General features: G+C 47.5%; 1 protein-coding gene across 1 annotated transcript in view; it reads left to right on the top strand.

Annotated features, from left to right (window-relative positions):
* The window catches only part of ptprsa (protein tyrosine phosphatase receptor type Sa), a 135357-nt gene that overhangs the window by 46652 nt on the left and 62201 nt on the right, over positions 1 to 26504 (top strand). Inside the window, 2 exon segments of the mRNA XM_047036833.1 lie at positions 9283 to 9471; positions 22152 to 22262. Coding sequence (XP_046892789.1) covers positions 9283 to 9471; positions 22152 to 22262 — 300 coding nt within the window.

Genomic DNA, 26504 nt, shown 5'->3' with positions numbered 1-26504 from the left:
AGGTGGCGAGGGAGGAAATGAAACAACCAGAGGGAAAGCGAGAACAAAATAAAGAGGGAGAGTTTCCTGATAAGAGCACAGGAGAGAGAGACACACAGACAGAGAGAGAGAGAGAGAGAGAGAGAGAGAGAGAGAGAGAGAGAGAGAGAGAGAGAGAGAGAGAGAGAGAGAGACAGACAGACAGACAGACAGACAGACAGACAGACAGACAGACAGACAGACAGACAGACAGAGAGAGGGGAGGGGGGGGTGCCTCTCCGTGGAGACAGTCCCAGCAGACCCTCGTTTGATGAAGTCGGCGGAGGCGCGTTATGAACAGAGAGGCCCAGCTGTATTTGCCCGCTGTATTATCTCCCGCCTCCCCCCTCAACCACACGCCATATCCCAGCCCTCATCACCCCTCAGCTGCGCCGCCGCGCCGTCAAACATTTGTTTCGCGGCGCTAAGATCTGTTAAGATCCACGCGGCTCACCTGCGTCAACTGCCATGCTGGGGCTGCGCTCGCGGACTCGCTGGCAGCGAGCGTGCCTTTTTTGGCCGTGGTGAACTGACCGCAGCGGAAACCTTGGACCCTTGGAGAGGGGAATTCATGTGGGCGTCGGGCCATTCTTCCAGGCTCGTTTAGAAGCTTGTGCCTGAATACCCCCATCAACGGTCTGCGATGATGGTAAAACAGACAGCCCCGTACTCTCCGGTCGACCTCACGCCCCGCCGGTCCACTCTTCAATCCCAGACGCATTTGCACCCCGGCCGCACGCCGACCGACAGCTCTCCTGGACCGTCAGGAGAGAAAAAAAGAGGAGGAAGGCGTTGAGAGGAAATTCACTATGACGGAAGTTTATAGCCTCCCAATCCTTTGATCCCCGGAAACCTGGAGAGCCGGTAATCAGCTGTGATTGGTGGACCGGGGGAAAGCGGAGCAAGGGGATTGGGTCGGGGGGGGGGGTTGGAGGCGTAGTGGCAGGGGGGATAAGTGGCTGGAATCTTTTTGCTCTAACCCCCGGGGGGGGATCACGGCTCGGCAAACTTTCGCCAACGATTTCCGTGTAGCGCCTGCTCAAGTGGGGTGGTCCGGTTTGCAGGAGGAGGCATGAGAGGGAAACTACAGAGCGACCAAGAGGGGAAGAGGTTGGGATTCCGGGGCTTACTGGCACCTGATTGGTTTACTACTCAGTGGAAAGTTCCGATAAACGGGGTCCTTTGTCCGATTATCCTCAACTGTCTGGTCAAGTCTAAATTGAAAGATCAGTGTCGTCCAGGATGGCTTTGCAAGGATACGTGCTCAATAGTTCGATTGCCCCTACAACCTTTATTGTTCTTCCCGTATGTCCACGACTTCCTTATCAGCTCAGATTTCCAAGAAAACAAAACCATCCATATCCATAGTGTACATTCTAGACTCTCCTGTGCTTACACGTGCACAGCGGACCGAGACATCAGAAACACCCCGTCTCCATGGTGAGAGATAGGGTGGTTCCCGTGGAAACGGATCGAGTCGCCAACCCTCAGAGGGCCCCCCCGGCTCATGAATAAATATGAGCTGGGGGAGGCGGCCAGGAGGGCCGCGGGCCTCGTGAATAAACATGAGGCGACACCCCGGGTGACCGAGGCGGTACAACGCAGAGGTCAAACAGAATGCCCCGCAGTTTTGGCCGAAATTGATAGGCTTCGAGTTTCTCCTCCCACCAAGAGTTCGTTTCGGGCCTTCCTTTCAAATCCCCCCCCAAAGACTGCAATAATAACTGCATTATGCCTCGCCACAGGTAGCACCTAGGCCAACCTTTGCAAACAGACCTTCAGTCCCTGAAAGGGATTTAAAGGCAAAAGAAGGCTCAGGAAAAAGGGAAAGAAACACAGAGAGAGAGAGAGAGAGAGAGAGAAAGAGAGGGTGGAAATGAAGATGCTTTCCAGACAGCTTTTCTCATGATTACCGAGCTTCTGTCTTGGAGCAGTGCCTTGGTTCCACTGGGTTGAACAGCAGCTGTTCATATTTAAAGAACACTCTGGCTCCCCCACCCCTTAAAGAGAAAACGCGGCACGCCACCCTATGTCCACACAGCCTGGCCCAGCCTTGCCTCCTCACTAACCCTGCCCGCCCGCTTTGCCGCCTGTGCCGTCAGTCTCAGCTGGCACTGACCCCCAATCGGGCGTTCCCATTGGCTGTGGACCACTCGAAAGGAACATCTGTTCCCCGGGCGCGCCGCTCGCCTTCGAAGCCGCTCTCCCGTCACAAAGGACTTGTTCGGCGGGCAAACGGTCGGCGTGCGCGCGTCTGCATCGTGATGCGAGCGAGACCAAGCCGAAGTGTCGTTTCCAGAAGCCGCGGAATGCTAAATTAGCATTGCATAATTGGCCTCCGATTAGAGCAGTAGCTGTTCTTGTGTTGACTACTGTTGGCTTTTTGTCCTGAATAGACTTGGACAGAATGGGCCTGCGTCAGTCGTTCGGGGACGTTTGGGTGTGGGAGGGAGTGGAGGGCAATTGGTTTCCCCGTGGAAGACTTCACCTTGAATGCGGTCCTTTTGACCGAGCTAAAGTCTAGCCCCTGTGGTCAGTCCCTAGCCAAGCACCTCTGTTCTCGGGGAAATCCCGTTGAAACGATATCCGACGTCTTGCCTTTTGGAAGGAAAGAGGGAGAGCTATGTAAAGATCCCTCCCTTTCGCGCCACCACATCTGTCTCTCATGCCAGTTCTCTCCTTTCCGGTTCGTTATCATTCCGCTCACATCTCTCCCCCTCGCGCCTGTCATCTTTTCCAGCGACGTGTTCATTCGCCTCTGTCGTCGTTCTCCCAGCGGGGGTCCGTCCCCCCTGTGACCCCCCCTCCCCCCTTCCGCGCTTCCATCCCCATTGGCTGCTTGTTGCCTCCACAGCTATTAGCCACAACGAGCAATTACCAGCCCGTCAGCCATTTGCCCCTTTCCCATTCACCGCAAAACATATTCATATTTGTTGCTCTGCTTGCTGGAGGTTACCACCACCCTGATATTACGGGCCTAATTGCACCAAGCTAATGGCCCCAGAGGACAATACCCCTCCTCCAATCGCCCCTTAATCTCCCTCAATTATCTTTCCCCTCAATTTGGCTTGAAACCTTTACAGGTGCTTGCGTCTGTATTCGTCAGTCGATGTTTTGGAGACAGCTGCATGGGCAGGGAAACGTTTGCCCGTTGGCTTTCCTTGAATAAGGTAAGCAGGAGAGCTCGTTTTTTTTCGACGCAACTACTGGCCGGGGGTCTTGAGGGCTTTGTCTCGCGGCCTGCTCCAGGAAAGGTGACTGAAGTCTTGTCACGTTCTCCTGCCAGACACTTGCCTCAAATACCCTCTCATATCTGGGAGACAATGGACCAGGCAATGTGAGGAGTCAAATAGAAAGCAGTAGTAGGGAACTAGAATTCATCTGTTGTGCCTTTCTCTATAAGTCCTAAGATCCTATGCCCTCATAAACCACGGACACTGTCTAGCTTCCTTTTCTGTGTGTTTCTTATTGAGTCAGTATCTTATAGGACTGTGAATAAGTACGAGCGAAGCAGCGGTTGTTTCGTGGGAATTGACCTAATAATTGAGTTGACGCACTGCCAAGCTATTTAATTGGCAGGAAGCAAAGCGGTGAACGCGAGCGAGTGCGCACAGGACGAAACGAGACATGACTGACCAACGGCTCGCAGTGGGAGAAGCACTTCCACTAATGGGTCCGGGCCTCGTTTTACAATCTCCCCTGGAGTTCGCCTTGTCTTCCCCAAGGCAACTCAGCATCCCGACGAGCACAAGACAAGAAGCCGCCATTTGGCGGCTTTTCTTTCTTCTTCTCCTCTCCTTCGTGGTGGGGACATTTGTTGGAGCTGTCCTGGACAATCGCTCGTCCCTTGCCTGTGCCGGATGTTTCTGTTACAGATTGAGAGATTGTGTACTGTACGGTTGGGGGCACTTGTTTCGGTTGTGTTCTTTGTGAGCTTAGATGAGGGAGAAGGGCCCCTTAGCCTTTGCCGGACTCTCCATGCCACACCGGTCTTCAAATCCGCTGGCCAGCTGTGGAGAGCAGAACCTCTGGCACACAGCTCTTTCAGAGCTAGAGTGAGTGGTTGAGACATACCGGTTGCTGTACATATTGACACAAAAGGTTTTCGAGATGGAGAGATTGAGATTGGAAATGCGATGTGATTCAGAGTTTGTCGTTTGGTTAGGGTTCATGGGAACGGGTTGTGGATTCTCGTGAATTTTCTCTTTCAACAGTCAACGCCGGTCTCCACTAAAAGCTACTTGGCAAATTGCGTAAACCTTCTTTTAGCATTAAGACATGTCAAAAGGTTGACCACAAGGTTTTACTGTGCTGGTTTTTGGAAACGTTCTTGGAAGTTGGGTCCTGGCTGCTCTCATGGTTGTGGAACACAAGTCCTGTGGTGAAGTCTACTCTGCCATGCACCAGATGTGATGATAGCTTTATAAGTGTAGCCTATTAAGGGAGAGTTATTGAACCACTGTGGTCTGGATGATGTCTTCAGAACAACCAGAGGTTTGAGCGTCAGTTTGTGATCGATTCACTTTTTTTCAACCCCGAAAGACCCGGGGAATCGTTGACTTTACTAGTTCTGCCCATATGTTTGGAAAGCTGAGCAGACAAACTCGTTCTGCCGCAATCTGGAGCTCTCCAAATGATTTTCTCTCTCTCTCTTGCTTAAAAATTTGGATGTAAATTCTGCCCTTGGTCCATCGGACGGCGTGGAGAATACCAATAGGACCCGGTCGCTTCTCCCGCGTGCGGACTGTGCAAGTGCAGCGAGCGGAGCGGGAGAGGTTGAGTGCACGCTGCATAATACCCATTATCTACCTGAGATTGAAGTCCGAAGGGGAGCGGAACCCGCCTGAAAAGGCTGTGATTAGTTTTCCTTTCGCTGCTGCCCTCCCCTCTCTCTCTCTCTCTCTCTCTCTCTCCATCCATGCTGACAGAGGATCTACTGAACCTGGCCCCAGCCAGGACCAAGGCCCCACCGTGTACCCTACTCCTACCCAGACCACCTCCAGGACACACCTCCACTGCCCCAGGACCAGCCCACCGTCTCCCTCTCCCTCTTTCCCGCTCTTGACTCCTCTCGCTGTTTTGTCTCCCTTTCCTCACAGTGTCCCTATTCCCTCTCCCCCTTTCGCTCTCTCTCTCTCTCTCTCTGACCTGTCGATCGTGGGAGTCGCACCGCAAATGAAATTGACCATCTCCAGAGTCCAAACAGCTGGCCCTCGCGGATTAGTTAAATGTCTATTTATTCAAAGGCTATGGTTATATTAAGGCCAGTGTGTGCGTGCGGGAACGTGGCAATCTTCTTCCCTCACCCCCTCCTGTTCCCACTTTTCCCTCTCTCCCTCTCCCTTCCCCCGACTCTCTTGCTCTCTCACATTTCCTGCCGCAATATCAAATGCCCAGCCTTTTCTAAAGCCCCGTTGCAGGCGGTGGCGAGAGGTAATCAGTTAACCTGATTACGCCACTGATGAAATTAAATCATTTCGGTAAGTGAAAATAATAATATGAGTAATAAGTGCGATGGCTGGTAGATCCCCCCCCCCCCCACCGCACACGCCCTCCTCCTGCATTTGCCGCAGTCGCCCGGAGTGTTGAGAAAGTCCGTTTTTTTTCCCCCACCCACTCGTCTTGGTAAATTGATGGCTCAAGTCCAGTATGGCTTTGAAGCCACCCCGTTGGAGTGGTTGACACCCTTACGGCACACCCTTGACCCAAGATGGCTGTCGCGCGGCTCAAAAAGCAGCCAATCAAATTGCTCTTTGCGCCGCAATGCTCTGATTCACCCACTCGGACTCGGCCAAAATGAAAGATGATTTGATGGTGATGAATTGTGGGAAAGTGGGGTCCTGTCAGGTGAAGAATAGATGGAGATGGACATATTAAGGGTGGGCTGTTGCTCACCGAGGTGAAAGGAACTATGACAGCAGGCATGAGTCGTCAGATTAAAGAGTTGTTCGAACGCTGAACAAGCCAATCATATTAAAGGCTTTGCACCTGTCGCTTGTGTAACGACATCAAACGGCGTACCACGATTAAAGAAAATTACAGATAATGAATTCCCTTTCCTTTTCAATGACAGTAAAAACACATTGAGTTTGAAGGATTGGGAAAAAAAAGAGGTCAACTTCAGCACTTGGAGGGTGCATATGATATATAGACCCCCAAGGCCTGCTGTCAATTGATTGGCCAACGTTTGTGGCCTCAGTGGTGATCGCCATAACAACTGCAGATGTCAGTATGGCTTAACCACCTCTCAGTGAGTGCCTAGTCAGACCGAAATGTCCAGATGCCACCCCTTGGCATATGCCATCATATAATTGCGTGGCACAAACCAGTTCCATGATTGATGGGACACATCGAGAATGGTTTTTCAAAAGCTCTGTGGGGAGAAAAAAAAACAAAAGGCGGCAACAAAAAGAGTACAACACCTGGTTTGCACGCTGGGAAAATGGTACTCTCCCTTGTTCCCCTTCTCTTGTTCAAACAAACTCAGCTGGCAACAGCCAGGGTGGATATTTATAGGAGGTGGTTTCTTTTGAAAGCCCTCCAATTAGGGTTTGTTTGTAATAGTTATTGGCACGGTGGCACATTAGCTGTATCCCCCAAACGCAAGTAAGGCAATGCAGCATTGCATCGCAGGCTGTAATTGCGTCTCATGTGAAAAACCCCTGGCTTCAGCATGAATGACTGGATTCTTTCACATGGTGACGAATGCTCGAAAGCATCCGCGGGAGGGAGAGACCACCCTCGGGCGAGCGAAACAATGGCATCGCGACTGACCGATGAGGTCGCACGGGGCCTGATTCAATTAGCGCGGAAGACTTATCTTTGAGGCGGACACCAGCGTGCGTCATCGAGAAATATAATCGCAGGGACTCCCCCCCCCCAGGAGAGCCTGACTCCTATCAGCACTTGCCAGTGCCTGACATTTTTCTTCTGCATCCCATCCCCCATTTCAAGTGGTCTGACCCTTCACTCAAAAAGAAATCCCTTAACTGTGATGTATTTATTTGGAGGGGTTCTACTTCCACCGCTTCTGAGCTCCAGGGCGGATTGGATCCAACACCGGGTCTGGAGCAAGTTCACCGCAAAGATATTTATACAGCGGGCTGTCAAAAAAACTGTTGGGGGGGGGGTCGGAGTCTCAGATTGGAGCAGCGGTAAGGAGTAGTATGACAGCATAATTGCTCCATGATTCCCCCACCCCTACACTTGTCCTCCGACGTGCCATCGCCCACCTTCCGCCACTCCGGGCTCCTCCAGGCATCTCCAACGGATCTCCTTCCATCGCCTTGCCCGATTTCATTAACCTCAAATCCAATTACTCAGTGTATGTTTGCGGCTTCATTACTGGATGTGGGTAGATGAGTACCCTCCCAGCTTCTGTATTGTCACGGCTGCCTTAATGCGATGTGAAGCTTGGAAAGGTCCGGAATGTCAGCCATATCGGATTGCGTCTGGAGAACGGGCCAGACTACAAGTGTGGAGTATGAGCATGGTCTACCCAGATATAACTTGAGGGGTATTGGAGTCGAGAGACTTGTATATTCAACGTTATGTTACAGAGAGAGGGTAAGGAGAACCGCTAGCACAGCCCTATCATACAGTGTGGGCTCAAGTTTACTGTCTACCAACTTGAACTTGTTTTTACCCTCCGGGTACTTGGGTACAAAGAGATTATACATAAACTCAGTTAATTATCGATGAAGAGGATTCGGTATAGAGCCTAAAACAGCACAAATGTCTCATTTTTGGAACTCGACTTTGAAATATTAATCGCTCTCTGCTGGTGTCAGCCCCCATACCAGAGAGCAAACCAGGTTCAGGCTTTGTCTCAAGGATTGTCTTTCTGTGGATATACTTGTCTCTCTCTGGTTCTTTACATGCCTCGTCTTTGTCATCTGCCAGTTGGATTTTCATTTCAAATCTCCTCAGCCCGGCTTTGGTTGCTTTCTACTGTGACTCCGCCGACAATTTCTGGCCTCGTTTCCTCAGCTGCGCTGTCTCTGGGCACGGCAGACGTCTTTTTTCCCCGCGACGTCTGTGTTCACGCGAGGTCAATGGCCGCCGCCTCGAGATGATAGGTGACCTCTGTCGTGCCATTGGCCCTGTCGTCCTCAGTGGAGTCTGCCTCGCGATGAAACCCGAGGCGCCTGATGCAAATTACAGTGCAGGCTCGCTCTGGGCTCCACATGCCACTAGATGACTCAGTGCTCAACATTTCTGTGTAGAGGTCAGGGTTTAAAACACCACAGCTCAGACAGGGGATGAACCGACAGTGTTCTGACGGCCATGCTAACGCTTCCGTCGCTAAGGTTAGCTAAAGCAACGTGCAACGCTTTTTTTTTCCCCCTGACAACGCTGTGTGTGCACGTTGAATCAACGCAAGATTATAAACGAGGTGTCACACCCGAGGTTTCAATCAGGAACCCAAAGTGTTTTGGAGTCCTGAGGAAGAGATTCAGGAACGCACTGATGTTTGTTTAAAAACACACGGCGCTCAGGTACTTGAGATTCCACATACAGCGCGTCTATGTTTTAGCAGGGCACTGCGTGGCTTCTTAGATTGGTTTACGCTGCACCTGTTTCGAATCAGAAAGTTGGAAGGCAGATGGAACCAGGATTTACCTGCCGATCAGGTTAGTTTCCAGCTCCTCTGCACCGATTGGTCTGTACACCGATGGTGCAAGATAGCTAAGAACGTTAGGGATTCAGTCCAGCACAATTGATGGGTTTATCAAGATGATCCTAATGTGTTCCATTGGTTTACTGGGCTAATCTGTCTATGCACACAGAGCAATCCCCAGCTCGAGAGTTGTGTCTGTCTGATGCAGATTTAAAGCCTAAATTCCGATAACGTTTTCCAATGATATGCAGTGAAACATTTATTTCCACTCCCCTTGCCTGCCGCCTGTTTAGCTACCAGTTTAGCACACCAGTTGACTTTCTAAAAATGGGCGAGGAGGCAAGGCTTTTTATTTGACAACGCTGCATGAGCCTCTCTTCCACCCATAGACATGAACTCTAATAGAGCAGTTGTACTTGCAACTCGTGCTGTCTTGTGGGCAGTGCTGTTCTCACTTAATACATCACGCTCTATTGAAATGAACTGGAATATTCTTTTTCTATCAGCATTGTGTACAATATATAAGCACGTCAACGTGAGGGCCCAAACATTGGATGAATGTGGGCCTCTCAGACAGACTTAAGTTGTGAATGAATTAAACTGAAACCATTTGGACCTCACCAATTTTCCATTTCCCTCCACAGAGGACTTGCTTCCTGGGGGATTCCCCAACATAGATATGGGCCCCCAGCTCAAAGTGGTGGAGCGCACCAGAACTGCCACCATGCTCTGTGCCGCCAGCGGCAACCCCGACCCAGAAATCACCTGGTTCAAGGACTTCCTGCCCATAGACCCCAACGCAAGTAACGGACGAATCAAACAGCTACGCTCAGGTAAGAGCCTCGTGTTTTCGTCCGCCCTATGTGCTTTGCTTAACTTTGCCACCGCTCTGCCCTCTATAGATGTTCTGGCTCTTTTGCAATGGGAAGCAGTGACTCAACATGTGACGGGTAGCTTTGCTAAAAAAAAATTGAGCTCTATATGACTTAGCACTGAGATGCTAACATGGATAAGCACCAGCTGACATACTGATTTGGAGTTGTTTTTGTTTGGTACTACATCACAGACAAGTTACCAAGTAGAGAAAGCAGCTTGATGTATATCCGGCTACTACAAGCCATAAGTATGTGTTGTCTTGTTCCCATTGATTCAACTTTTTTAGAGACCTAGTAAAGCTACATCTAATTATATACCTAATTAAGTGGTAGCCCTGGGCAGTAGGAGATAGATATTTTGGGTCGATGAATTGTCGCCATCACAAAAAAAAGCCAATGCCTCCAATTTGATTTGCTGTCGCTAATGTAAATCAGGGAGGACGCCACTAAATAAAGAGTCTCTGTTGATTGAGTTCTTGACCCAGATGTGGGCCTGAGCTCTGCACTAAAACATCCTATTTGTTGACATTACATGCCGTTTGAGACCTAGGTAAGCTGCAACCGGACGAAACATAGAAGGGCGTATATGAGGTTAAAAAAGAGAAACTCCTGACTGTTTCTAGTCAAGTTGTGCTCAAGGCGGCACAGTAGTGGGTAAAAAAAAGTGTCAGTCTCATTTTTATGCAATGTTGGCCAACTTTGAGTGCAGTTTCTCAGAGTTCGTGTACGGAGGCCTTCCTCTGGGATGTATCAGCGGTTCGAGGGCCTTTGGAGAGCCAGAGAGTTGTGAGCAAACCCCTTTGACTTCTGTCTGAGGACAGCGAGTCCCTCATGGGGGATCACGCGTGAAGGAAGAGCTTAGTCTCATCTGTCTTTGGTCTGGGCTGATTTTCTCACGCAACCAGCAACCCCTGCTGCCACGAACACGGCAGTACAGGTTTATTGGGCCTAATCATTGATCCCGTTGACCAACATGCACACTTCAAATTGGCTTAACGAAAGAATATTTGTTCATTATAAATTCTTGTCACGTGATTGGGTTTGATGTACAGGATGCTGAAAACCACGCTTGGGTAATGCTAAGTGAGGTCGAAAGAGTAGAACAGAAGCATGAGATTGGAGATGTTCTTTCAGTTTTTTTCTTCTGCAGAGCTCTCTGATATTGTTAACGTCTTCCCCTTTGTTCTGTGTATCACCTGTCCGACCGTTTCACAGTGTCTCTGCTTCATGGTGTCAGTCTAGTTTCCGTTATCTTCTTCATGGGTTGCTCTGTGACCGTCTTCTGTGTTGTCTTGTCTCGTTTGTTGAAACTCTGATGTGTCACAGTTCACATCGTGTAGGCTTCGACAACCTCCATTTGGCCTTCTTTGACCCACAACAAAGTTCTTACTATTACTGTCAACAAATAATGACTAATTCAAGAAACATAACTAGCACATAGATTTGGGATACCTGCCTTGACACCAACAGGGAGGGATTTCAAGTGCAACCTAAATAGGAGGTCATTTTTTTACTGAAAATATTATTTCACGTTTAATAACATTATTGAAATAATCTGTCAAATGTGTTCATCGTGTGTTCATTCACATTTTGATATTAACCTTTTAAAACCCAAATGATAACTATTTTCACATGACAGTCAACGTTTCTTACAAAAAGATCACTTAAAGCAGGGCTTTTAATTGATTGATTGTCTGCCTATGATTATGACTGTGCATCCTGTAACATCATTTACCTTTTTAACGCTTCACGAGAGCCTCCTCCAAGCTGCGGCTCCAGGTTTCTAGACCACACCGTCAATTGAATTGTTCTGTCTTTCCTTTCCTTTTTCTGTTTCTTTTCTGTTCTTCTATAATTTCAGAAGCCTTTGGTAAGTGTCTCACCCTGTCCACAAGCTTCCCATTGTCCCTGAAGCAGACGGCATTTTAACTACTTTTAAAATGCATGTGACCCCCCCCCCCCCTCCCCCCTTGTATCTGTCCTTTTCCAACCATATCTTTTTATTTATCTCTTCCCTCCCACTAATTTGAACGATCGTATCCTCCCTTATTCAACTACAAATGTTATACCAGTTCAGGAGAATTGTGCAGATTCCCAAGCTTAATTTGAACTCGTTATTGCTAGCTTATTTATCTAGGACGGATGTATTGAACTAAAGACATAGGGGAGCGGCAGGGCCTTGTGTCAAACGAGGAAGGACAAACAAATGTTATCTTTTCCAAACAAACAAAGCACACACTCGCTTACACACACACACACACAGTTCACACAGCATATACGGTCGCATACACACATCCGTATAAGGCTCTCATAACCACTCAGTAACCCTGCAGATTTCCACAGAACCAGGTTCCCCTCAGCCACAAGGTGCAGTGACAGCGGTTGAAAGACCCCGTGGGCTTTCCCCGCCAGGGGCCCATCGCAGGGTTACTGTGTCACTGAACCTGCAGTCCCTCACTGTGTCCAACTCCACCTCAATCGGGCCAAATCCTTTCTCAAGAGCACGTTATCCTCGTATCCAGAACCACCCCCACAGTCTCACACAGCCGGCCAAATCTTTGTCGATTTTCCCCCCCGTGCTATGGACGGAAAGTTCATTTCACTCGCACGGAATTTTTCCAACCCGCCATTCACACTCTTTAGAGGAAATCATCTCTCAGGTAAATCTATAGACTGTGGATGCCTGCAGAGGAACGGAAAGATCTTTGTTGTGGTACAAGGGTCTCTTAGTTGATTGGGGTACTTAGTTGTGCTCCTAGTTGTTGTTTCCTATAGGGGCCAGATTCTTGATACACTTTTCGGTAGTCGAGGATACAAGGAATTTTTGTCGATGAGAAAAAGACCTGCGTCCGAAACGTCATTGTCATGGTTCCGCACGAGTCGCAGAACTCCTACTGTATCTTTATTATCCCTCCCAATAAAAAAAAGAGCATCCTTGAAATGCTAAAAAGGTAGGCATACTTTCTACATACCCTCTTATTGTTTTTCTCCAGAGGGGAGCGGGTAGATATGCAGTCTTTGTTCGGTTCAGCGGAGGGAGTTTCTGTAGTTGCGTTTGAAGCTTAGGCTTTCAATTGTGTTTTGGTTCCGAAGCCAGGCCAGTTAGTGATGTATGGGAACGTAAGCAGGTGTGTATACGCCACGTCTGTCACCCTCGGCAACGCCCTTGGAGAAAAGCGTCTTTCAAAAGCCCAAAAAGATGGAAAAGTTATCAAGGTGGTTATACTTCCTGAATAGGACTGGGCGGGTTTTGTGTTGTCGTTTACAGTGTTTTTTTTTTTTTTTGCAACAGCCACTTGTTTTTGCTCCAGGCAATGTAGGCACAGAGGGGATTCTGGGATTGATGGGTCCTCCAACGCGGCCGTGTGAGGGAATAGTAGCGAGCGAGCAGGTGGGAGGAGGTCAAGAGTTTACTCACAACTTCCCCTCGCAAACCCCCCCCCCCCTCGCTCCACCCCTCAAGAGTGTTTGACTTGAAAAATGTCAGTTCCAAACTGAGGCAAGATAAAGAAAAAAACCGAATAGAAATCCCTTCATTTTTTTCCCCTTCAGCTTTGCTCCCCCGGCCACAGGAGAGAAGGTGTGCTGGGGGGGTGGAGGGGAATGCTGGATGGATGGATTTTCTGAGTCCTTGCTGCTCATGCTGTGCAGGCAGGCAGGGCTGTGATATTTACGCGTCACATCCCTCGAGGTGAGCGTCCACCAGAAGTGTGGAAGGAGCCTGACATTTCTCTCAGGTCCCCCCCCCCCCCGTCCCCCCCCAAGATGTTGGATGGATCTGTCTCTTTCTGTGTCGGCTGTTAGTCCACACACACACACACAATGGGGAAACAGACCTGCACAATACAAATGCCCTCAATACAGCAAACACACCCGCACACACACCTTACCTCCCATGGTGCCAGAGCAGTACGCCTGGACCAGTAACAGACTGACAGGCAGATGTACAGATGTGGTGCCGGCCAGGTGTTTAAGCACCCCATAAAGCCAGGATACCAGACCAGGTCTCCATGGAGACTCGAAGGTCAGCCAACTATCCGGAGGGCTCCAGAACCTGGCACTAGGCCGATCATCCGTCCTGCCACACACACACAGACACACACACACACACAGACACACACACACAGCCTCTACCCAGATGGACATGTCTCTCAACAGATTGAGATCTCCTCTGAGCAGCCCATGTCCACAACCAACCTTTATGATATGATAGGAAACGTGGGGTGCATTTGTAGGACGAATGATAGGCTGTAATATGGAAGGGGCTTCATCTCAGAGCAGGGAACTTTGAAAATGCATGCCATACTGGTGTCCCTCTCTGTAATCATCCCGATCTCTTATTCCTCTCCCGTTTATACCTTCACTCCTCTTTTCCAACTTGAATATCATGGATAATTCTCCTTTTTGGGAACCAATGGCTTTGGTCTTCTTTACTTCTTTTGGTTTTCCTGTTGATTCTTCCTCTTCTTCCTAACTCCCCTTTGACCCCCAGTTTTTTTCAGGGTCCACAGATGATTCTTTTTGTTTTACAGACCTGCTTCATTAACCTTGAGCTAACCTTAACCTTAACCCTAACCTTAACCTAACCCTAACCTTAAACTAAACCTAACTTAACCTGACTCACCTAACCCTGACTAGAAACCCCTTACCCCCAAACTAAAATCCACACTCCAAAGAAGGAAAATAAACCAATGCTGCCCTTGAACTCTAACAACATAACTCTCCCAATTTCCCTTCCCTTCTGTGTTGTTATATATCTCTGATAAATAGATTAATAATAACAAAGGATGATATACAATTATAAACACAACAAGCTTTGGTATGCTTTGCCTGGTTTTTGGATGAATCCAATCTCCATACCCATTTAAGGATTTTAGCACCTTCAGTATAAAATACACATTTTCATGGTACATTATAAAAAGATGAGAATAGGAAAACCATTTCATAGCATTTGTGGATAGCACACAATTTACATGTTAAATTATGTGTTTCTCTGTAATAGTTTCAGTAATGGTACTTCATCACACACTTGGGAAAAACACATTTGTAACATACATTTCAAACAACTTTATGCTGGTATTGTCCCAACGATTGGTTTTGATATGCAAACTGCTATACACTGTTTTCTTGCCAAACACAGGGACACTTGCATAGGCATTCATGCTCAAATATGCCAAGGAAATGTAAAAACCAGGCAAAGCATCATGGCCAGAAATCACCTCTTCACTGCTGGGAAACAAAGGAACAGTAGACCAAACCAAATCTATTTTGGAGTCTGTGCCCGAGAAGTGAGCAGAATCCCAGTTTAGAATCGCACAGTTGCTAGGGTAGAAGACTTTCATTTTGGTGGGCAGTTACCCTGTAATAAAGAGCTGTAGTGTCACTCACAACAGACCATTTGACCCAGAGTTGTTTGCCCATGGGTCCGCTCTTAAGTAGGCCGCCTCTGCCGAGCTGGGACCCCGCTGGTGGCACTCGAGAGCTAGAGGATGACACAGCACTGTCATGTCTGCTGTGAGTCATCCAGAGAGAGAGAGAGAGAGAGAGAGGGAGAGGGACAGAGACAGACAGAGAGAGAGAGAGAGACAGAGACAGAGACAGAGACAGAGACAGACAGAGACAGAGAGAGAGAGAGAGAGAGAGAGAGAGAGAGAGAGAGAGAGAGAGAGAGAGAGAGAGAGAGAGAGAGCGAGAGAGCGAGAGACAGAGAGACAGAGAGACAGAGAGACAGAGACAGACAGAGAGAGAGAGAGAGACAGAGACAGAGAGAGGGGGGAAATGAGAGATACACAAAGGAACAGAAGGAGACTTTCAAGACAATGGGAACTCACTGTGAAGTAGAGCAAGACTGGTCGTCTATAGGGACCTACTGGGGGTTGCGACATTATATGTCCAACCAAATTCCAGGCGGCTTGTGCCAACTGTCTTCCCAAACTCCCCCAGTGGTCTCAAACGCTTAGCTTCCCAAGGTCGATTGACCGGAGAGAGGCTTACGTGACTTTAGCAAGCACATCAACTTAAGGCCAATCCTCTTTAGCTTTGCTTATCTGCTGGAATAGTGGCAATGATAAAGCGCCACACGCCAAGACCCAGAGTCTCCTCAGCCAAAGCTAGGAAGCATTGTGTTTCCCCCCTTAATATGTCTGGCATAGGGAGGAGGAGCATAGATAAGGGAGAGTACAAGAGAACGTGGTTGCCATACCGAGTCCCTGCCCCTTTGTGAGACCAGCAGTGGGAGGCCCATAAAGTTCTTTGAATTAAGTCCCCCATTGATAAGACCTCTTGAACAGTTTGCTAATTAAGCCCCAATTACCAGCCTTAAGAAATGAGTCCGTTCACTAGCAAATAACTCCTCGGATACTAACATTAATCCTGAACTAAACTTGTTTCTTCGTCTCTTTCCAGAGGGTACCCCGATCCGAGGTAAGACAATAACTACCACAAAACCAAACCCTAACCTGACCTAACCAACTGTACTACATCTCCGTCCGACAACCAAAGTGACTGAACTGGGAGCTCCCAAAAGATCTCAGCCTTTTTTTTCTGTTGACAGCTAACGTTCATCTCTCCTGTCCTTTGTGTGTCTGTTTTGTGTGGGGTTCTTTTTCCCTCTCCATGTTTCACTCCATCTTTGGCGTGCATATTGTCGTCTGTGTCTTTATGTGTGTGTTGTCTGTTTCCTGTTCACCTCTCCCCAATGTTGGAAATCACAGAGCAGGGTTGGATGGCAGGTTAGGGGAGGGCGAGGGAGCAATAATCGTTGGATGAGGGGAGGCTTCCTTTGTCTCTAACATTTAATGGTTTGGAAAGATGGTGCCAGAAATAATTGTAGACTGAGTTGAGTTGCTTACAAAGGGAGATGGAGGATGGGGTTTGAAGGCTCGGGTCTTGTTGATCTTAATAGGCTAATGAATACTGTCTCAACCCATCCAGGCCACACAAACAAACACACGAACACACCTCCCCAGAATTCCCTCAGCCATGACATCCTCTCGTTGGCTGCTGCGCCGCTGTTGGCTGTTAGCAAGGCGAGCAGAGCCACGGTCACATGATGTTTGTTAATGTCCCGTCCTGCTGCCGTCTCTTATGAGTCGAGGCAGGGAAAACGCTCGCGGAATGTCGGAGGAACTTGCATACATTACATTTGATTTCATCCTCAACAAAGCAATAGGCCGGCATCTAAGAAAGAAATGTAATGGGTCACTAAAATATGCAACAGACCTTGTTGAAAATGGCCTTGGTTGCTGCCTGTCTTGAACATAGAATAGTCTGTTCTTCCAAGAAGATGTCATGGCTGGATGGGAATAAGGGATCAAGAGAAGATGATATCATCAGCATACAAAAGGACACGCGATCATGGTTGACCCACAATTACTGGTACCCTACTTCACATTTTGATCCTCAAGCCCATACAAACTTGATAGAAAACAATACTTGACCTGTTTCAAAGATGCATTGTTTGTGTTATCTTGTGTGGTTTGTTTAACATGGTTTTTGTTACAGGTTGAGCAGGTAGGTGAACATCCCATTTCTCAGTGAACACTTCATCATGTGTGTAAAAGAGTCCAACCCCGAGCGCATTCATTTTTCTCAAAAGAATCACCACTGATTATATTTACAAGCTGACCATTATTTCACCATGCAATTCATCACCGGACATGGCATCGCCCACGATTGTTGTCCAATCCTGTCACTCGTGTTGTGATTCTCAGAACACAACCAAGGATCCACCACACCACCCTAGTCTCACTCACGCCCCAGGGAAACCGTCCCTCTCCTATTTGAATCACAAATTCCTTATAAATCATATTTTGCGGCACACAAAGCCGAGTGTGACTCATGAACTCTGCATTTGCATAATGAGATTAGCGATCCACAAAGGAGATTTCTCCCCGCCAGCTCTGTGTGTGGAAACACTTCCATCCGGCGCTAGCGGTTTACAGTGTCAGGGACTCCAGGTCGTGGGTGCCCACTCTCTCGGTGATTTACCAGGACACAGGTGGTTTGTGGGTGAGGGGTCGCACATCAAAAGGAAGCAGCTGGTTCATACTAAGACTAGGCATTTCGAGGAGGTGGGCATTGTACCACCTGTTTTGGAGATGTAAGGGGAATCTTGAATCGTCAGCAGCACTCGCTGGCTGTAGCACCTCCTGATAGAAACAGCGGGCGAAAACGATAACCCTGCTGTCCAAGTCGCTCAATTGGCACAGAACGGGTTAGCTTAGCAAGCTAACGTCACCGCTAAAAAACTCCTGCAAAACTTTGGATGAGCAGAGGCGGCATGCTAGACTGCCTGACAAGAGGCCTGGAGGAGAGGCAGTGAGTGGACTCCCTACCTGCTTCATTACAGCTTTTATGAGAGCATTACAAGCCACCAGATGGACGATGACAACAATGGCATCGCGTCTGGGGCCCCATGCTGGCACGCCCGCATCCAGTGACCTTGGGGTGGCGCTGGAGCGTGCCCACATCGTGACAGGGAGAGAGGGACCTCCAGATAAGGACGCGGCTGTCACCTCGGCCGGTTCTACAGGCTGACCGCTCTGCCTTTTCCCCCCTTTTTTTAGTTGAGAAAGGATCGTTTTGTGCTCGCTTCACGTGTGCGTATACATTTCAGCGCTCGGTATGAATAGAAGAAGATGAGGAGGGCTGCGGTGCACGTCGGAAGTAAAGGTGCAGAGACCGAGTGGAGGGAGGGAGGAAGGGAGGGAGGGAGGGAAGGGAGGAAGGAGAGAGATGTGAAAAGGAGGAGGAGCAGAGGAAATTGAGAGCTCGAAAGGACAAGAGGCGCACCGCTCCACCTTCAGGCCCGGACGAGCGCTGCAAAGGAGAGAGCCGGGGCCTCGGCCAGCCATCTTGTTGATCGCCTAAACAAATCAATCAGGGCTTGCCAGTGCATGCTAATTGAATTACACAAATAGGACTGGAGGGGTACACGCGACCAAGCCCGCGCAAGGCGGCAATGGGGTGGGCAGCCTGTGGCCGCTGGCGCTTTGCAGAATTAATCATCTGTTCCAGGCCCCTTCCCCCTTTGCTGCCTCCCTTCATCTTTCCCTCTCTCTATCTCTCTCTCACCCTCTTTTTTTCCCTTTCTCCCTCTTCCACATCTCTCTCTCTCTCTCTCTCTCTCTCTTCATCTCTCTCTCCCTCCATCCCACTCTCCAGCGTCCCCGCCCCCTGCAGTAACAGCCAGACGTGTGTTTGTACAACTTAGGCCCGGGCAGGCCGTTCATTATCACACCTGGGTGCCTCCAACACTCTCAATCAGAACAGCCTAACTGTGCTGTTAACCAGGGCAGCTGTCATGGGTGACTTTGACGGCCCCCCCCCCCCCCATCTCCTCCTTCCTCTGATGTAGAGGGGCTGTGACGGCGGCAAGGCCGAGTGGATGTTGATTCGTCCATATTGAGGAAGCCTAATTGGTTTTTCTACTAGGTGTCAATGGCTCGTGTCCAGGGCTTGTGGATAAAATCTCGTACGTCGAACACGTTTTTGGATAACTAGCCGCAAGGCTTCTTTTTATCTCTGACCTGGAGCTGTACAAAGCAAAGGTCACTGGTAGATTCTTGGGAAGCACAGCCCGTCAGCCTTGGCCATGGCAAAGCGGAGTCCACCACACATAGTGTTATTGTCGAGGTTGCTGTGCTTCCGATTAGACCTCACAGGAAGCAAGGCCTGCCGAGGTTGTCCTTTTTTTACCTCGCGCGTTCGCCATTCTGCTAGCGTCGCCGTAAATTGTCGTTTATCGTAAAGACACATGGGGGTTTCTCTATCGGTAAGACCCCATTGTGTGGCCGGGCGAAGCTTTGTTCACACGGCGCCATGCCTTTGGCGAGATAACGTTTTTTTCTTTATTTTTCAGTCTTTTCTCTCGTGTTCAAAAACAGCTAAGTAACGCCAATGGCCACACACGCACACTGGCAAAGGCAGGGTGAGAGGAGCGCAATTATGCAAAACATATGGAAAATAGTCATTAAAAACCCAAGAAAAAAAAGAGAGCAGGAGTTGGTTCAGAGGACTTGAAGGGGAGGGGGGGATATGGGGTGCACAGGATAGGGGGATAGGGTGGGGAGAAAGAGATAAAACTTCAAAGGCATCTTTTTTTTTCAAGCCAGCGTGTTCAAAAGCGCTTTAGGTACTGTTGTCTCAAATTGGGGACCCTCGGTCAACCGGGAACCGTACGGTCACATCGACCGAATGAGTCCGAGGAATTAGGAAGGGAGGGAAGGACACATTAGCAAATGAATTCAAAGCACCAGGATCTGAATAGGAATCACATCCATTGTGTTCAACAATGCAGTCCCATTCTGTGCAAGGAGACACGAGTCAATCTCATTTACACCACAAAAAGTGGAGGTGGAGAATGGGAATAAAGTACAGCAATGGCATGTAAAAGCAGTAATTACTCTGGCCGGATATTTTCAGCTCTACTATGGGAAGCGATTTGATATAATCAGGAGACGGACAGATCGGGAGGGAGACTTGAAATATCATGAAATAGTGATGTCCCTCCTCTTCCTGTTTGAAGCTCGCTATGTTCTTTCGCAGCTTCAGTTTCAAATAAATGGTTGCACACGCACGGTGCAGTCAGTCGGGAGTCCGTATCAGCTGGCACAGCCCAGCGAGCGGATACCTTACCTCAGTAGATAAAACACCCTCACGCCCAGTTTCCCCTCAACTCTGTAGCATCATTCACAGGGTCCTCCAGTGACTTCTAATTAGCTCGTAATTAATTTGGTTTGACTGTTTGTTTGTCATCCCCCCCCCAGTCGGCTGTTTGTGTATCAAACAGAGAGCCTCTCGAGGGTGCTGATGAAGCGTCACCTTCAAATGTCATCATCAGTAATGTTAGGTACACATCCTTCATCAGCTGAATACAGACTTGAGATTGAGCAAGATTTTTTAGTTGGTTTCTCAACCCCAGTTCTGGGTTTTATTCACCCTGTGTAATTTATGGGGCATAAAAAAATACTGCCTGTCTTGAATCGACGGTGGGTTTTTCAGAATTCATCTGGGGCGTCTACGCTGCAGAGAGAGTGAGAGACACTGGCAGAGTTTTATGGAAGTGTCTGCCCAGATTCGGACTTCACACGCTCTTTATACACCTGCCTCACTGCCATCAAACCGCGCGGGCTTCTGAGCTAGTTCCAGACCACCTGCCAAAGTGTTGGAGCCTGCTGCGCCCAGCACACATCAAACAAATCCAAATTCGAAAAAAGCCTGCCTCCTGTGGTTTGCAGGTAGACGTTGACATTTGTCATGCCAGACAGGGCATCCTATTGGGGCCCAGGTGATCGGAGGCATGGTGGGCCAAGCGACAAACCAACGCAATAGGGAATGCTTCAACTTTGACACCGCTATTTCACGGCAATACTTTGTGTCGTCGCTAGACTTTGGTGAGAGATACTCACAACCGCACCAACATCGAGGCTGGCCTTCAGCAAACGCGTTTTTTCATACTATAAAATGTATAGGTGAGGGGACCTTACCAATGCGGTCGACCTCTGGACATTTGCCGGTGAACGCTAACAAGCGCTCAGCTAACAAGCGCAAGCGCTCAGCGTTAGCGTTAGCTTTGGATAAAAGTGTCTGCTAAATGCATAAATGTAAGTGTAAGCGCCGAGCGCTCCGTTTACCACGGGGCGGGCAATCTGTCCGCGGGCCGCGAGCCAGGCAGGAGCCGTAATGACGTCATCAAGGAGCAGCCGTCGCCCCGCGGTAGCGAGGAGTCACCTGACGCGGGTTCTTTCGCCTCTCGTCTTTCCTCTCGGCTCTCCTGCTCCGCCTGTCTTGAAAAACGTGCGCGGGGCTCCGCCCTCTCAGATGAGGGCCGGCCGGTTCGAATTCCAGAGGTTTCATAGAACTTCACCAGAGCTTCTCATGCACCACCGTGCACATCAATCTTCCAAGTACAAGGCGTGCGTTTCCTCAAACAATTTGTTAATATCTTTCCATTCATTATTTAATAATATGTAACATCATTATTTATGTTGTGGGACTTCAGTGGGTAAGATTGCTGTCCTAAGCAGTGTTGTTCCTTTAGACATGAACTGATGAACCATATGTCTGGTCATGTTCTTACAGTTTCCCATCCCCCCCTCCCCTCCCACCCTCATACACCCATGTACACACCCTCGTGCACACACACTCCTTTGGGGAGTGCAAGACGAAGGTCGACCTGTCAATCTCCATCCATCGACAACATCGTGTTGGTTTCCCACGTCAACATCGTATCCGTGGCGTCCATATTGTTTGCACTCATGGGTGTTTGAGGGGAAGAACATGTTCTAACAGGAGCCACGTTCAGGAGCAAATTGAACTTGACGTATTCAGTTCAGGCCTAGCGTTGTTTTCTTTTTTCAACACTTCTTTTTTTCTTTTCTTCCGATGCATAGTGGAGCAGGAGAGTTGGATAGCGCTTCTCACAACAGCGTGCATTAGTGTCGAGGAGGTCACAAGCTTGAAATGAAACGCTCCCGGAAAAACTCAGGAGGATACTCCTCCATTCAAGAATGTTTTTGACTCCCTCCTGTCACTGTGGAATCACTAATCATTTCCCCCACCCCCTCTTTCCCTCTCTCTTTTCTTTGTCTCTTTCTCTCTCTCCGTTTTTCGTCGTTTGTGCTTGTCTTCCCCAGGTGCCCTGCAGATCGAGAACAGCGAGGAGACGGACCAGGGGAAGTACGAGTGCGTGGCGTCTAACGTGGAAGGCGTTCGCTACTCCTCCCCCGCTAACCTTTACGTGCGAGGTAGGGTGCAACCAGGCCCGGAGCTCAGCCAATCAGACGCTTTTCGAATCAAATATAAAAAAAAGGAATTATCTTAACCCATGTCTGCCTTCCATCCTAATGGTGATCGATGAGGAACCTCTGCTAAACTAACGATAAAGGGCTGACGTATTTAATTACTGTGGCATTGATACAAGTGTTGTCCTCACATTCATGTGTATTTAATATCCAATGAAGGTAAAGAGTGCAAACGTGCAGCCAATCAACTAACCTTCTTCTTGGTGTCTTTGAATCCCTCTATTTCTATTTCTGAGCGCCAAGCTCTCCAATCACCCTAAAAAAGTACTAACTTCTTTCATGTGCCATTACCTTTATAGTTAAGATATTAGGCAATAGTTCTTTATTGTTATTATTCCAAACGTAAAGTCAATACAATACATCAAAAACTTTAATTAGCAAATAATCCTTATTTAACCAAAGGACCCTAAATGAATTGTGGAGGAATTGTTTCTTTATTCGATTTTCAGGCACAGGAATGTAACGGTAAGTCTCATTTTGATTGAGTGACAAGGTTTTGTGCCAACCAATCAAAATATATTACGTTATCTCCAGATTGTGAAAAAAAGGTTTGAACTCGATCAAGGTCAAACAGTCGTAGTGTTCTTCTTGGTCAATGCTTTGTGAGGAACATAAAGCTATGGTTTCAACATCCTAAGAAATGTCTTCAAAGCCTGTAGTGTAGTCATTTCAGTGGTAAGTTCTGAAATTGTGAACATATAAATAATAGTCTGGCGGAACATTTTATTTGAGTGAAATAAGCAATGAAGAAGAATGTTACTCCTTACTGCTAACATTAAATGACAATGTATCCCTAGTGAGGTAACTTTAATAAATCGAGGCAGATGCATTTTAGACATATATTATTTATTTTGTGCATATTAAAAAAGATGCCTCATATCTGCTCAGTTTGTTCCAACTGCTGTGTACCAAATAACTTTGTTCCCGATAAATTATTTAATGCTCTTACATTATAAAATGGGTCATGGAGATGCCTTTTCATTATTATCGTTAGAGTCATTCCTTTAGAAGAAGTTGCTTGCTATTGAAGTGACATATTCAAATTTGACAGCGTTAGCATAGACACCAGCTTGAGGAGCAAAGTGCTACCTCTGTCTTTGTTGTGCTTTGGCACTCTAAATCAAGAATACACCCCTATTGCTATTGTCCTGTATGGCTGTAGATTATGCCCATAGCTGGCATATATTTGAGGAGTTACATGTAATAGTACATAATCATCCAAACAGCCAAATTATATGATCATAAAAATAGTTAAAAAATAGTAAAATAAAAATAGTTCAGATAAAATACCTCAAGTTACTGAATATTCAATGGCACATGTTATGCCTTGATTGTGTTAATTGTCTCTTTATTGTTAAAATTTGTTCTATCGATATATTGTTAAAATTTGTTCTATCGATTATGATATTTGATGTTGACTATGTTTCGTTCACAAAGCAAATTACACTTGAAATTAGCAGCTACTGTACACCATATGCATCAAAAAGGGCTGAATACAATTTTGTTAGTGTGCTGTTCACCTGAACATGACTTGAAGTGAATAGACAAAAGTCATCATCATTCTAGTTCACAACAATCAACTTGGAGATAGTCTTGAACGGTAGCTGCTAATTTTAGCTCAAACTGTGTCTTTTGATTGTTTTCTTTTTTTCTTTTATACCTATCATTAGTTTTCTTTATTTTCTCTTTAATTTGTTTCCTTCTTGAACGAAAGCAAATTCGGCCACCATGGGATCTCTCTGGGTGGCTAAGGAGCTTATGAATTTTGAAAATGATGATGCGCTTGATTCGACTCCAGTGGCGGCCCACATTTTCTAACAAGCAACAGTGCAGCCACTGGGGTGAATCTGAATGTTCTGGGTCACAGTTTATATTAAGGGGGGGAGGGGGGGGGCAGGCAAGATTCTTAAAGACGGATATCACTGATAGCAGAGACAAGAGAGGCAGGAGAAAAATGACCAAAAAAAAAAGAGAAATGTAGCTGCAGCTAAACACCTTGAGGTGGCCTTTTTTACTCTCTCTGTGTTTCCCCTATTTTTCTCTTCTCCTCATGTCATTGTGTTCTGCATCAACCCCTTTACATCCCTCAGAGCTTCGAGAAGGTTGGTGTGTTTTTTCTTTTTTACTTTTTTTACCCACATTTACAACAAAAAAAACAACATGTTTGAAAATTCTAGATATACTTACCTATTGCAAAGTTCGCTTCATGACTAATTTGAGGAAATCCTGAACGAATAATTCAAACTGCTAAATAATTATTAAGGACAATTTTATTTTGATTCAAAAGAAGAAATGATGAAAGCAAGCCCGATTAGCTCGGGTTTTGTTTCTTTTCAGTTTGCATTGTGGGGCCTTTTCTCGTATGCATCCTTTGGTATTGCTGCTGCACTGAACGCTTTCTTGCACATGTTGTCATGGAAACCTCGCACTTTGAAATATCAAGGCCTGATGCATGATGGGAGAATGTAACTACGCTTGCATGCCTGAACAAAACTCCTTTGGCTGTTGTTGTTTCTTTCTGCATTTCTCGTGTGTGTGTTTTTGTTTGATTCTCTTCCTTCTGTTATCCCACCAGTTTTTACTTAATAGAAACTTTAGTTGGCTTTTCTTATTAGTTTGTACTTCTGTGTCGTGGTTTTGGTGCTGTGTGTAGTTTTCTTTTGGTTTTGAAACATTCTACAACTTTTTCTTTCAGTCTGTTTGTTCGTAGTGGTTCATTTATTTGTTCCCTTCTCAGTAATACTGCTAATTTATGAGTCCCAGTATGAATGCTAAATGAAATCATATATGTGTATACAGCCAGTGTTCCTGTCATCTTGTTCAAAACTAGAAAACACCTGATTGGGCTATACCTGGTTCAGTGGTGATTCTGCACAGCTAAATTGAAAGGCCGTATTGCCAGGGCCTCACGGATCAATCACTAGAATAATGAATCCTACGTTACATTTTCAGAGGTGCTATGGTGGTAATTATGTTCAAAAGGAAGTCAACCAGACAACATCCCTTTGTTGACTGACAGCTGCTTGTCCCAGACCAGTTGACAGACTCATGCAAACTCAGAATTATAATTCACTCATTCCATTTCGGGTTGAAATTGATTTTCTATTCGATGCAGAGGGCGTGATGAAGGCACTCAAATTGGACAGAAACAAATACACACCAGTATGACTTTGGGTGTGTTTGTTATAAGCCCCTTCTAACAGAGAGCAGAGGATGCCAAATTAACTGCAGACCGATACAGGCACTATTCATTTGGTTCTAAATTGGATGTCTTCAACCGGCTTCCCCTATCAACGTCCCAAATGTTTTACGGCTTATATTTTACGAGCGGTATGCACTGGATTTTGCTAGGCAAATATTACGCTGAATCCAAGCCAGTTCTGTATTAAATCTCATGTCACTGACTGCAGTAAACTTGCCTGTAAATTGTACCACTCTGGAGTGCTTCTGAATACATTACATAGATTTTGGTTGGGAGCCGGGGTCGGGCAAGAGAATGACATTGAGTTCCACAAGTTTGTTCGATCAGGCATATCACTCATTCAGGCAGAAGAGATAGCAGACTTCAATACGGACTCCCCCGATCCGTTTCCTGTGAAAGCTGGAGCGAGTTTGTGTGTGTGTGCGTCCACGCCCGTGTGTGTGCGTGTGTCGCTCCTCAAGCTCCGTCAGAGCGCTGTGCTCCCATGGAGGTCCCTCTAGTGCCACAAAAGCATGTTAAGTATTAAAAGAAACACAGCGCCCCCGACTGCAACAAAAAAGAGGCCTTAATAATTGAGGCACTCTCTGGGTAGTGGCCCTCCCTCCCGGGGATACGCGCCCATGTGGGCAGCAGCGCAAGATGGCCGCCTGCGAGAGACACAGGGTCACCCTTCTGCCTGTTCCCGCCGCCAATGCAGAAGGAGAGCATGAATAATGAAACGCATCTCCTCTGCTGTCTCGAAGCACATTCGAGGGAGTTTATTCGCTCGTAAGTTTGTTGCGCGCGCCCACATCTTTTTTTTTGGGGGGGGGGCCTCTGCTGAGCTCTCTTTAGAACGTCTCGCTCAGTTCCTCATGAAACCGAATTGGAAAGTTTGTACTATGAACATATGCGGCCGCCGTTGGTCTTTCTCCCTTCCCAGTCTCTCTTTTCACAAAGCCAAAGGCACTGTTTCCTTATTCTCTCCAGAATGTCCCCCTTCT

Source organism: Hypomesus transpacificus, chromosome 16 (genome assembly GCF_021917145.1).
Source record: "Hypomesus transpacificus isolate Combined female chromosome 16, fHypTra1, whole genome shotgun sequence".
NCBI classification, from domain to species: Eukaryota; Metazoa; Chordata; class Actinopteri; order Osmeriformes; family Osmeridae; genus Hypomesus; species Hypomesus transpacificus.
This window is presented reverse-complemented; position numbering and strand designations above follow the sequence as displayed.